The 13,809-nt window shown below is 37.1% G+C and overlaps 1 protein-coding gene across 1 annotated transcript in view; it reads right to left on the reverse strand.

Annotated features, from left to right (window-relative positions):
• smc2 (structural maintenance of chromosomes 2) overlaps positions 1 to 13,809 on the reverse strand; it is a 41,115-nt gene that overhangs the window by 25,470 nt on the left and 1,836 nt on the right. Inside the window, exons 2-6 of the mRNA XM_059974827.1 lie at positions 10,026 to 10,175; positions 5,060 to 5,182; positions 3,115 to 3,153; positions 2,777 to 2,887; positions 815 to 859 (exon numbers count right to left, since the gene is read on the reverse strand). Of these exons, the coding sequence (XP_059830810.1) occupies positions 815 to 859; positions 2,777 to 2,887; positions 3,115 to 3,153; positions 5,060 to 5,182; positions 10,026 to 10,175 (468 nt within the window). The remainder of the gene's footprint in view (positions 1 to 814; positions 860 to 2,776; positions 2,888 to 3,114; positions 3,154 to 5,059; positions 5,183 to 10,025; positions 10,176 to 13,809) is intronic.

A 13,809-nucleotide genomic window follows, 5' to 3' on the forward strand; every position in this document is an offset into this window, starting at 1 on the left:
TTCCTACATAACTGTTGCACCAAATGCCCAAATATGCCACTCATTATTTTACTTCGGGTGGAGAAAAGAAAATTGCATAGGATAAAGGTAAACAGTGAAGAAAATTCAGGGATCAATGCCTCGATCTGAAGCTTCAATGGAACATAGGAAGGGGACATTGGCTTGGAGATGGGTCTGTTGTAGCTAGTGCACTTGGAAATTGTGGAGTCAAGATGATGTAGGACAAAAAGTGATTAAGAACAGCACAAAGACCTCACTTTGCTGAGAATGACAAACGATTAGCAACAACTCAAGTAGGCTCAAGTAGTGCCAATGAGTAGTGTACGTGGAGTGAGATCATTCCACATGCACTGGCTATAATAATAATATCGAGGATACAATTATTTCCCATCTGGAAATCCCCTGTCAAATATGCATGTGACATAGGTTGACCCTGTAATTGTATTCAATCACATTTCACTGGAGGTGTAGTTAGAAAGAGAAAAAGAAGTTTTCAAATTGCACAATGCCAAGAAAAAAATTATTGGTAAGCAATCGAATGTCCAGGGTATTTCCAATGACAATCTTGAATCTATCTAGATTTAGTTGTGATCCATCCAGTGTAATCATCTCTCAGCAAACAATGCATTGGGAAACTTCAAACATAAACCCCTTTTCGGTCCTAAAATCTACTTCATATGTTACTTTATCAAGGAATAGTCATTGGAGATTGAGCATTCTCCTAATACACAATAACCAGTCGGAGCAATAAATAGCAACTGTGAAAACCATGATTTCCCACTTTTTTTCCATTGGCAAAATTATGAATACACACCTCCTTCAATTTCTGAAGAGTAGGAGTAATTTCCTCTTCCAAAATCTAAGACATATAAAAAAGCTGGTTAAAAAAAGTTTCATGAATTACAAATGCACAGGATTCTCAAACTCAAACATTGTACCAAAAATACAAATAACATAATTTTAGTTTGGTTCTTCAATACATAATTTTTCTATTCTACATCACCCCATACACAAGATCTGTAACACACACCCACACAATCTCAACAAGTTAATATCATTTAAAATGTTAATTAACTTATGATTTATTCAATAGCACAAATTACTGAAAACAGAATTCTAGGCAAATAATAACAAGAACAAGTGCATCATTGGAGCCTCCCTGCCCTCTATTGTGGACCTGTACTCTTCCAGGTTGAAGAAGAGGGCGGGGAACATCATAAAGGACTCCTTCCATCCTGCGCATGGACTGTTTGAACTGCTCCTGTCTGGTAGGCGCTTCAGATCCCTCTAGACTAAGACTAATAGGCACTGGAGAAGTTTTTTCCCTACTGCGGTCACTTTGCTGAACAGTTAACTGCCGGTTAATTGTCGGCTAACTATTACTTGGATTGCACTACTTGTATGTATAATCTATATTTTCATTTATATTATCATTATTATTGTTATGAGCAGAGAGACAACATCTGCCGGAAGTAAATTCCTTGTATGTGTACAGGTACTTGGCGATTAAAGTCTGATTCTGAAGAGGAATAATATTGAGCCTAAATAATGGCATCATGGTCCATTCCAATCTTGCATGCACCTCTTCCAATGCAAAGTTCTGGACAACCCACATTACTGAACTGTAAAACAAAGACATGCTTGATTTTCCTACACATCATGCACCTGGCCCCTCAGTTTCATTCTGTTATCATCCATCTGAACTGAGCTGACAAACCAAAAATTGAAAAAGCAGCCTTCCTAAATGGAACTTATGCATTTTGCTTTAAGGAGCCCCCAACCTCTCCATCAACAAATACTGTAGGTCCTCAATACTAATCCAGTATTATCATAACTTTAAAAGATGATAATTGTGTACTCTGTAGATCTGGAAGCTATTTTCCCCAAACAATAAATAAGAATCCACTGAACTGAACAGCATAATGGCTTCAGTACATTTCACTTATGAACTAACCTTCAATTCCCTCTTACTCATTGCAACTATCCTTCTCCAATATTCATTTAACAAGATCATTTACATTAATTAGAAAGCAAAATGTTGGCAGTCTTAAATACAAAGAGCAAATTCTGGAAAACTGTTGAGCAATACCACATTAGAGGTAGATAGGGTGATGGAAAAAAGCATTTATTATGCTTATCTTCATAGTCTGAGACATTAAATATAAATGTTGGAACATTATGTTGCAGCTGTACAAAACATTAGTTGGGAAGTATTTCGAGCATTGTGTGTAGCTCAGGAACATGTATAGCCACACAACATGAAATATGTAATAACAATAGGATTGCAGAAGCATTCCTTCATCAGGATGGTGTCTGGAATACAGAGCATAGCTGTAACAGTTTGGATAAACTGGGTTTATTCTCCTCAGAACATAGAAGACTGACCTTGGAGATGTATAAAATTATAACGGGTATATGTAGGATTAATAGCCAATATCATTATCCCAGGCCAGGAATCTAGATCTGAAGGATACTGGTTTAAGATGAGAGGAGAGAAATCTAAAGAATATTTAAGGAGCAATTTGGTTTTATCCATATAAAGATGGTGAATATCTGGAATGAGCTGCCAAGAGAGGTATTACAAGCATATACGATACAACAGTTCAAAGGCATTTGAAGGTACCTGTATACTTATGGCATAAAGGGATATGGGACTTATGTGGGCAAATGGAACTAGCATTGACAGGCATTATGGTTAGCACGGGCAAGGTGTGCTGACAGCCTATTTCTATCCTGTACTTTTCTATATAAAGTGCAGTAGGGACATATGAATTACCGTATGGATTTCATTCAACTTGGCCTCCTTTTTCTCAATTGTTTTCTGGGCAGCTAACTTCTTACATTCATACATTCTGGTTCCTGCTGCTTCTTCTATCAGTGATAAGATCTGTGGTACAAAAATGTACAATTATGTACAGCAGTATTCTATAAACAGTGATAACAATTACAAAATTTATATTTACTTAGATTATAAATTCTGAAAATGGTACATCATTAATCATCTGAATATCTCCAAATGAGCACGGGCTATGCACAATGTAACTGATAGGCATGAACACGTGTTTCTACCAATATTCATAGCATCAAGATCCATACATAAACTAGAAAACTTACCTCCGGGGGTTTCATGTTCAAAACCTTAGTAATACGACCCTAAAAGTGAAACAAATTTAATTTTAAAGATTCAGCACAGTGTCTACGGTACATGTTAAACAACATGGGTCTAACTTTACAATGTTCAGACATGCATCAGCATATATCTAATTTTAATACAAGTTGACTTAACATAAACAACAGAAAATAAAATTTAAATAAAATCTTGCAAAATAATTAATTTTAAAATAAACAATATCCAAATGCATAAAGGAGAAATATTTCATTTATGTACTGTAATTTCCAATGCGTAAAAGCTGATACAACGCTTACAAATTAGAACCATTCCCAAGTAAAGAGGCCAGATGGCCTACTCCTGCTCCTATTTCTTATGCTCTTAAGTATGTAACTTTCCATGAAAGATTTCCCCTTACTACACACTCCATTTATTACCTTCTTCTCCAATTTCCTTAGTACTGTCTGATTAAAAGAAAGTTCTTGGCAAAGCAAGGACAGACTAAAAGTTCAAGCTTCAGAAAATGGTTCATGCTCCCAAGGAATATACAGCAGCCTTGAATAACTGATTATTTAATTTCCCTCCCAAGTTAAGGGCTCCATTCAATGAGGATAGATGATATCCTGGATTCCAGCCATTATTTCATCCACTCCATGTAAAAACTTGTGCTACTATTTCCCACATCCTGTAACAAATGGGGTACAGTGGTTCTGCAAATGCCACAAATAGAAAAACACAGCTTTTTACAGTAGCATTTTGTTCCAAGGGCAACAGTACTAATGTTCACCAGAATTTCAATTATAAATTTAACTCAAAGTTATACTTAAAAGTCATGGGAAAGTGTGTAGGAAATCTTTTCCTTAAATATAGCTGATCATGGTTGTGTGTGAAGGGGTGTGATAATGAGTAATATGCAATAAAGAGCTTTTGTAGTAATACCCACATGCTATGAATAAACTTAGACATAGAAATACTTCACATCATCTTTGGGTTTCAATATATAATGGTCACACATCATGTGTATTTTCTTGAGCTGCTAAATTAATTTTTAATCTAACCTTTGCTTACAGAGATAGTGTTACATCACTCAATGGAGTGTCCTCAAACTGAAAGAGGAAACCATTCACCCACCTGTATCATGGATACATCTGCTAGAAATATGCTTGGGTCATGTAGGTTATTCTCTAGGTTAAATCTTGTACCACTTGTTTTGAGTCTGACAACAATCCTTCTTAAAAGTGTAACTCAGGCAATGGTGATGTACTCTAGCCACTCCTACTGAAGTGCCCAACTCAAGAGTATGTACTGTCTTTTCAAATTTTCAAAGACTAAATATTTACAATTTCCCTAATATTACTGACTACTGACAGAGTAATGTTTTACGTCACAGAGCTTGCAACAGCTCTTTGATATGGCTATCCAATTAGCCTCAATACCTTGCACATTTGCCACTGCCTAATCTCTCTTATAAATGTCATCCCATGCTCTTTAAAGTAATGCTGTAGAATTTGTTTTCATCACCTTTGTGGCTGTACATTTCAGATTAACAGTAGCTCAATACATTAAAAAATGCTTCTTGTATCCTGCATTTGTATCCTGATTACTAAACCAACACCATTTATTCCAATTTATTCTCAGAGTCCCATCTAATTCTGATCAACTTGTCCAGTCCCTATGTAACCAGCTTCTCATCCCTATGCCCCAAAATGAACGTTTCCACATCTGGGTCCAGTTCTTCCATTCTTTTCATACTATTACAGTACTCCATACTCTCCAAATCCTCATGAAGCTGAGAATATTTGTGGAAATAGTCTAACAAAACAACAGTGAATGCCAACACATTCTGACAAGATTTTGTTTCACTCTTAACTAAATAAAAAAATATTTTTGGTTCAACACATTGCTAGGTGAAAAGCATATATAAAAAAGTATATATAAAAACATACAAACCTGCATTATGAGGAAGTGGGGATTGTTGACATTCAAACCAACTGAACAGAAAAGATCCTGCACTCTGGTGTTGTGTGCATTCACACCATTAATTAGGTACTTGTTTCTCCCACCAATTATCACCTGAAATAAATGTTTTAAATGTAGCATAAAATGAGCATAATAATTTCACAAGCAGCTTTAAAAAAGATGTAGTTTAATATGAAAATAGTCAGGATACAAATCTAGTCAATAATCCTAATAAGGCTGTCTCAGCAACCTCTGATTTACATAATCATTGTGCAATAGCAACAGAATGGCAAATTCGTCAATCAATCCAGCTATTTATATTAATGGATTAGAAAAATGTATCATCATTTCTTAACATATTTTTGTAATACTTCAAATCTTGATGTTGTTTTAAATTTGATTCCTCAAAATAAAACTTTGTAAAAGAAAGTGCATCTGCCATAATGTTTTAATCAAGACTTATGCATGTCAAAGGAAAAGCTAACTAATAATTACACGCATTGATATTCTGTTTCCCCCCCCCCCACCCATGGCCCAATTTAGTGCACAACATCATAGCTGTATGCAGGTAGAACCTAAAACGTCAACTAATTTTCCAATCTACAGCTCTGAGCTACAGCATCTTATTCAGCAACCATGTATAACTGTGTAATTCAACATTGGCCTCGTGGGTCACTGCAGGATACATCATTATCTTTTCCTCATTCATGCAAGGCAAATATTTTAAAACAGCTATTCTGCTCCTGTCCTGAAAATTTTCAAAAAAAAAAATTAGTACTAAACTACCCACCCAAACCTAATGCGATTGGATTTCATATAGTCAATCTTAAATCCAACATTTCTTTTATAACTGCAATATACAATACACATTTCAAGGCATACTAATGCAAAATGCAAATGAGCTTTGGATTATTGACTAAAACATTCATTTCTCAGTACCCTTAAAATCCTAATGAATTTAACTGTTAACCTCCCACACAAGTTATCCTAGTATACTCATCATTATTTATAAGTGAAGATTATAAAAATTATTTATAAATAATTTTGAGCATTCCACGAAACAGCTGCCACATTTTTCGATATTACAGTGACCAAACCAAGAAGTACTTAACGACCTGTAGAGACATTAGAAGCATTCCGAAGTTTAAAGTAAATATACAACTCTGAGCAAACACGAGGAAATCTGCAGATGCTGGAAATTCAAACAACACACACAAAATGCGGGTGGAACACAGCAGGTCAGGCAGCATCTATAGGGAGAAGCACTGTCGACGTTTTGGGCCTGTTGTCTGTCATCTCTCGAAGGGCCTTGGCCCGAAATGTCGACAGTGCTTCTCCCTATAAATGCTGCCTGGCCTGCTGTGTTCCACCAACATTTTGTGTGTGTTGATGTTACTCAGATTCATTTTCTTGCAGGCATACTTAGTAAATCCATAATAGAATAATAACCATAATAGAATCAATGAAAGAAAGCATAAACATGGGCAATCAACCAGTGTGCAAATGACAACAAACTGTGCAAATACAAGAAAGAATGACAGAAAGAAATAATAATTAGAAATAAATAAGCTTGGCATTTTCGGGTTTCCATACTAGCCTGTGATGCAGCCAATCAACATACTCTCCACTATACATCTATAGAAATTTGTCGAAGTTTTAGATGCCAAGTCAAATCTTTGCAAGCTCCTAAGTACAGGTGCTTCCACGCTTTCTTCAAAACTGCACTTATGTGCCAGGTTCAGGACAGGCCCTCCAAGATAATAACAACAAAGAATTTAAAGTTGCCTACCCTCTCCACCTCTGATCCTCCAATGAAAATTGGCTCATGGACCTCTGGTTTCCTCCTCAAGTCTATAATCAGCTGACATTGAGTAAGAGATTGTTTTATGGCACCATTCAACCAGATTTTCAAACTTCCTCCTTAATGCTGATTCGTCACCACCTTTGATTTGGCTTACAACAGTGGTGTCATCAACAAACTTGATAATGGCATTGCAGCTGCACTTAGGCACACAGTCGCAGGTGTAAAGCAAGTACAGTAAGAGGCTAAGCACAAAGCCTTGTGGTGCACCCATACTGATGGAGATTGTGGAGGAACACACTCAAAATGCTGAAGAGTTTCAGCTCGAAACATCGACTGTACTCTTTTCCATAGATTACACCTGACCTGCTGAGTTCCTCCAGCTTTTCTGTGTGTTGCTCAGATTCCCAGCGTCTGCAGATTTTCTCTGGTTTAAGATTGTGGAGCAGATGTTGTTGCCAATCTGAACTGAATGGGGTCTGCAAGTGTGGAAATCAAGGATTCAATTGAAGCTTATTGATTAGTTTTGACGGAACAATGGTATTAAATACTGAACTGTAATTGATAAAGAACATCCTAATGTATCCACCTTTGCTGTCCAGACATTCTAGGACTGAGTGAAGAGACAATGAGATGGCATCTGCTGTGCATCTGTTGTGCCAGTAGAGAAATTGGAGCGGATCCAAGTCGCTTCTCAGGCAGGAGTTGATATGTTTCATCACCAACCTCTCAAAACATTTAATCACTGTGGATGTAAGAGCTACAGGACAATAGTCATTGAGGCAGGTTACCACGTTCTTCTTGGGCAATGGTATAATTGAAACCTGCTTGAAGCAGATGGGTACCTAACACTGCTGAAGCAAGAGGTTAAAGACCTCAGTGAACACTCTAGCCAGTTGATTAGTACTTGGCCAGGTACTCTGTCAGGCAAGATGCTTCTTATGGGCTCACACATTGGCCTCAGAGATTAAAGTCACAGGATCATCAGGGACTTTGTCAGCTTGTGATGGTTCCTCCATGTTTTGACAGTCAAAACGAGTATAGAAGTGAAGCCCTGTTGTCATCGATGTCATTTGATTTAACTTTATAAGAGGGGATAGTACTCAAGCCCTGTTGAGCAGCCTTTGTTGATTCAAGTTTAGTCCGGAATTACCACTTCACCCATGAGATGGATTTCTGGATATTGTACCTGGACCCTTGCAATTTTCTTGGTCACCACACTTGAATGCCTCTGATCTAGCCCTCAGCAGATTGCAGATCTCATGGTTCATCTAGGGTTTTTGGTTGGGAAAGACTGAATGATTTTGTGGGATACCATCGTCTACAACTCTTTTAATAAAGTCCATGTCAACCATGGTATATTCATTCAGATCCACAGATGAGTCCTTGAACAGAGCCCAGTTCACCAACTCAATCAATCCCATAGCCACTCCTCTGTCTCACACAACCAGCCCTTTGTTGGCCTAATCTCTGGAGCTTTGCTCTTTAGCTTCTACTTTTATGCAGGTAGAGGACAGCCAAGTGATCCGATCTCCTGAAATGCAGACTGGGCATGGAGCAGTAGGCACTCCTTATCTCGGTGTACAGTGGTCTAGTGTATCACAACCTCTGAAGCTACAGGTTATACGCTGATAGTAATTAGGCAGGGTTTTCTTCAGACAAGCCTGGTTGAAGTCCCTGATTATGATTTGAAATGCATCAGAATAAACTGTTTCTTATTCGGAGACGGAATCAAGCAGTATCTCAAGCACTTGCTTATAGTCAGCCACCGATGGTATGTAAACTCTCGTCAGGAATATGAAGAACTCCCTAGGTAAATATAACGGATGTATTTGACCATTAGGTGTTCAAGGTCAGGGAAAAACAAGTTCAACAAAATCACCAAATCAAAGCACCACCGGGAGTTTATCATGAAACATACACCTCCATCTTTTGCCTGTTCTGAATTAGTAGTTTGATCCAGTCTGTGAATCAAGAAGCCTTTGGGTCTGATCGCCATATCTGGCGTATTAAGAGTAAGACACATCTTGTTCAACCATAGAACATAACAATTTCTCATTTCCCTCCAATTCAGCAATTTTGGCCTCAGGTTCTCAATTTTGTTATCTGGAGTCTGCACATTTGCTAACAAAATTCGGGTACAGGGAGCCTCATCCCTCTGCATTTCAACCTGGTTTGGATTCCACTCCTGCTGCCTCATTTCCAGCTATGTCAATGAACCTTCATCTGTTTAAAGTGCCATACCTGCTTAGTCCACCAAGTCCTTCAGAAGATCATGAAATCCATAGGTCAATAGTTGATTTAAAAGTATATTGCTTAAAGGAATTTATATGCTGCAGATTGCAATGAGAGTAATTAAAAAGAGGTGCATTTAGAATTATTGCACATACCCTGCAGAACACCACCATAGTTCATAAGCATCATCTTGCTGCAATTAACAAATGTTAAACACATGTTCTTCCATTCCTGAGACAAATTGTTCATTTTTAGGGAAAAATTAGTTTTCCTTTGCTTTGTACAAAGCTGAAGCAAACAAGCATGAGTGGACTTGAGAGAGAGAAAGGAGAGAAAAAAATCTTTTAAAAAAACAAAGAACTTAATTCTCCATGTCTACAATGCAAAATGAGATTAGTTTGCTTTGTTTTGCAAACCTAGTACATATTTGGTTGCCCTTCAAACATGAAGAGAGTACATTTTAGACAACCTCCTCCAGTCATTAATGTCCTTCCAGTCATAGCTAAAAGCTATACATCCACTATAATTATCTGCATAAAGTAAACAAAAATTCAGATAAAGGTCCATTAAGCAGTTTAGCGAAGGTTTACAATGATATTTTTGAACTCCAATCAATTGTCAAATTGTGCTGGATCAAGTTAAGATCCATCAACCACCCACACTAACTGCACAACCACAACTGGTTAGATATTAAGATACATATTGCAACTTGGACAAAATTAATTATTTTTTCCTGGGCTATTCCCGACCAAGAACTCAAAAAGTGGGCATAGAAAAAAAAAGAGGACAAAGGAATTATTTCATTAAAATCTAACAATTCACTGTATTAACTTTAACCTTGCTTATTTCTTTTAAAATATTCAAGCTCTTTGAATCATGAAATAAAATCATTATCTTTCAAAAAAATAGATTAAGAAGTACCTGTCTTGAAACTGTAATTTCATCATGAGTCTCAAAGCCCAAAGGACTTTGTTTTTTGTCACTGTTGTCAAAGGTAATTGAAACAGTGGCTTTCGTAATCCCTGCTTGTCCATTTTTATAAACCAAATCCTGAAGGTTTGATGCTCGTACCTAATAGCAGAAAACAAAGATATCCCATGAAAATGTCAACATTCAAACCATTTCAAAAGTAAAAACATTTTATTTAGGTTGCATGTTGTTCTAATTAAACAAGTGTCCAATGCAAAAAGTTATCTTCCCTCAAAGGCCTATTAGATTACATTTTGAAGACCTTATCAATTCCATTTCCACTTTCCTAAACATGCAGCAAGTTCCATTGAGTAACGTTTTCATGTACAGTGTTTTTTTTTTCCTTGCATCCCCCAATATCTTTTGGCTATTCCTTCAAGTCCAAATCTGTTGTTCCTTGAAAAACCTGCTGATGGGAACAGCTTCCTTCCATTAACTTTACCTAAACTCCTCAAGATCTTGTACCTTTCAAATTTCCTCTCAACATTCTTTGCTTCAACAACCATTCCCAGCTTCTACATTCCAATGTTGTACAGTAGCTGGAAGCTCTTTTCTCTGGAACTGCTCTAACTGATCTTTTGTACACTTTTACTAGGGAGGTCTTCAGGACCTTCACACCCTTTCCAAACTGTAGTGAACAGAACTGAATCAAATACTCCAGTTACAGCCTAATGTGTGCTTTACACACATTCAACTCTGAAATTTAAATTTGAGGCTTTAATTGTAAAGTTGATAAAGATTAGCTGGTATATGAATGTTTTAAATTATAAACTACAAGCCCAATCACTAGTAAAAATACAATCTAAAGATATGTCACTAAAAATAACAGTGAGGTTTGGAGACAGGCATGCATCGACCAATATCCACATTGTTTAAGCTAACAGTGACTTTCATGAAGGGCTATCAAACTGAAACATTACACTTATTTCACTTTCCCTGATGCTACAGCTTCCAAATCACATTTCATATATTTTGAAATAAGTGCTGTTACTTTGCCATTCTTAGTAAAATTGAAGGATTCATATGTAACGATACAAAATTGTTGTGAACGTATTCCAATTTGTAAACTCTTCAGTCCTATTCAGTCCCCCTTCCACAACTCCTTTGCTAGACTGTCAATTTCTAGTGTTATAGAGAAACTTTCTACTGTTAAACCAAAATCAACAGCTTCATTGCCTCTGCCACCAGTTTCCACAAAGTCTCTATACTCATCTCAAGAGGTAACTCAAAACCAGTTTGCACTAAAAGCCCAAAACTACCTTGACAGCATTTCTTTCTACCCTGCTTCCTACAAGAACTTCAATCCATTCCCCAGTTGCCATGTTGTATCTGACAACACCACCTTTCATGGAACAGGTTGAGTACTTCATCTGAAATGCAAAAATATGAAAACCTCCGAAATTTTGAGCACTAACATAATGTCACAAATGGAATATTCCATAAGGTGTTGGGAAGGTTTCTGGGTGATGAGCATGTGTCTGCGTACCACAGACAGTTCTGAGAAGTGACCTCACATGAATAATGCACATAAGTTAACAAAAAACAGAAAAACACTGCATAAAGTGAACATTGAAGATCTCAATTGTGTATTGAAATAATGGATTCAGCCAAGTCAGAGCAAACATATGCCACTACTGGTATGCTGATCATAAAACAAACAAAGATCTATCATGGTGAACTAAAAATTTAAGGTAATTATGAGTATTCAGCAGACTGGTTGCAAAAATTTAAGAAAAGGTGCAGCCTTCAATTTTTAAAGATTTTAAAACTTTGAAATCTTTGAAGTATCTGCTGATCATGAAGCAGCAGAGAAATTCATTGATGAGTTTATGAAGATTATTGCTGATGAAAATCTTAACAGCAGGACAAGTCTACAATGCCGATTGTTTTTGTATCTTACATAAAACCTAACAAAGAGTAAACTACAAATATAGTGTATTTTAATCAAAACACTGCATGGTAAGTGGAGATTGAAAGCTTGCCACTGTTTGTTGTTGTTCAACAGCTGATTCAGGTATTCTCCCAATGCTGCTATTCTTCTTGTTACCCTACACACACTGTACTGTCATTATATTAACAGCATGTAATAATTTTTACTGTTAAGTATGCAAGTGTGATGATCAAATGTAAGAAGGTTGCTTACCAGTATCGCATAAATTTAGTCAGAAATGACGGCAATCCCAAGCTATTTCATTATATATTCCAAAATCCAAAAAATCTGAAATCTGAAACACTCATGGCCCCAAGCATTTCAGATAATAGACAATTACCTATAGTAATTGTAATATCTTTCTTTCGTTTCAACCATACTTTATCCTCTACCAGAATTTACAGGGCTTTCAACAGTGTCTGGTCCACATCAAGTCTGAACTTTACTCCTTCCACTCATACGAAAAGTGATGGGACAAGACAGCATCCCATTTGTAGTCTACAGAGCATTAATTCTGGTGGTGGGATTCCATAGTCCGATTTCTTGGGTCTGGTACACATGGTCCCATGTTGTAAGTTCAATAAAAGGATTTCATTTTTTGGTACATTTGATGCTGTTCCTCACATGCTCTCAGTCTCTGAAACTTTGCTCCTCCTACCAAGTGTGGTTCAAGTTGGATAAATACGAATTTATTTGTTTAGGGAGGAAAATGGAAGGTAACAAAGACTGTCTTTGCTTGACCTGATGCTATAAGCATTCAGTCTCTATACAAATCCCTCCTTCCTACATACCATTTTATTACCACTTCTACTATGTCTGTCCTACCAGCGGATCATAGTCAGGTATGATGGCAAGGGAAGAATAGGCTAATGAACATCAAAGAAAAAAGCTGAATATCTGGAACAGGAACAATCTCAGAAGTTCAGGCAGTAGTTACATTCTTCAATTCTGACGAAGGGTCATAAATCCAAAACATTATTTTTCTTTCCATGGATGTTGCCTGACCCGCTGAGTTTTTCCAGCATTTTCTGTTATTTAGATAGCAGTCTACAGATATTGCAAGGGTGATTTCCTGCTGATGCAAATTTAGTGAGGATATTACTGCAGCCTATCCAGGTGCATTAAGATAGTGATTGACATTATAGCTCATTTCCAAAGAACCAGAATCACTCGTAGAGCACACAGGGACAGCATAATATCCTCCACAAGCATTGGCTGAATTAAGCAGGTTTTTACAATAATTGAGCATAATCATCATTACCCATGACAGATTTTTAAAACAAAATGGATTTAAATTCCGCAGCTGTCTAGGTTGGAACTGAACTTGGGTCTCTGAATTGGTACACTAGATTTCTGGATTACTAGTCTGGGAACAAGCAGTGTCACCACAGCACTTTACAGTCCCCTGTTCTGTTTCTATCATTCCCATTTTCATCACATCTTCCCAAGCAACCAAAGAAGCTGCAATATCTGCCCTTTCACTTGCTCTCGTCCCAAAGTCTGGCAACCCAAATATTGATTTCCTCGTTTTTCTTCTAATTTAATGTACTACTGGGTGCTCACAGTGTGGTTTCCTTCACAATAAGGACATAAAACAGATCACTTTACGGAACATTTTTGTTCAATTTCAAAAGAGCAACCCTGCCCTTCATGTCATCTGGTCATTTTAATGCTCCATCTCACTCCCACACTAACCTCCTACTCTGTCCCAAGTGTCCCAGCACTCAGGACTAATCAACTTCAGGTAACCCTTGCACCTTACATTTCCAATATCCATTTCTTTTTCTAGTACTTTTTCTTCCATCA

This window comes from Hypanus sabinus, chromosome 7 (assembly GCF_030144855.1).
Source record: "Hypanus sabinus isolate sHypSab1 chromosome 7, sHypSab1.hap1, whole genome shotgun sequence".
Taxonomy (NCBI): Eukaryota; Metazoa; Chordata; class Chondrichthyes; order Myliobatiformes; family Dasyatidae; genus Hypanus; species Hypanus sabinus.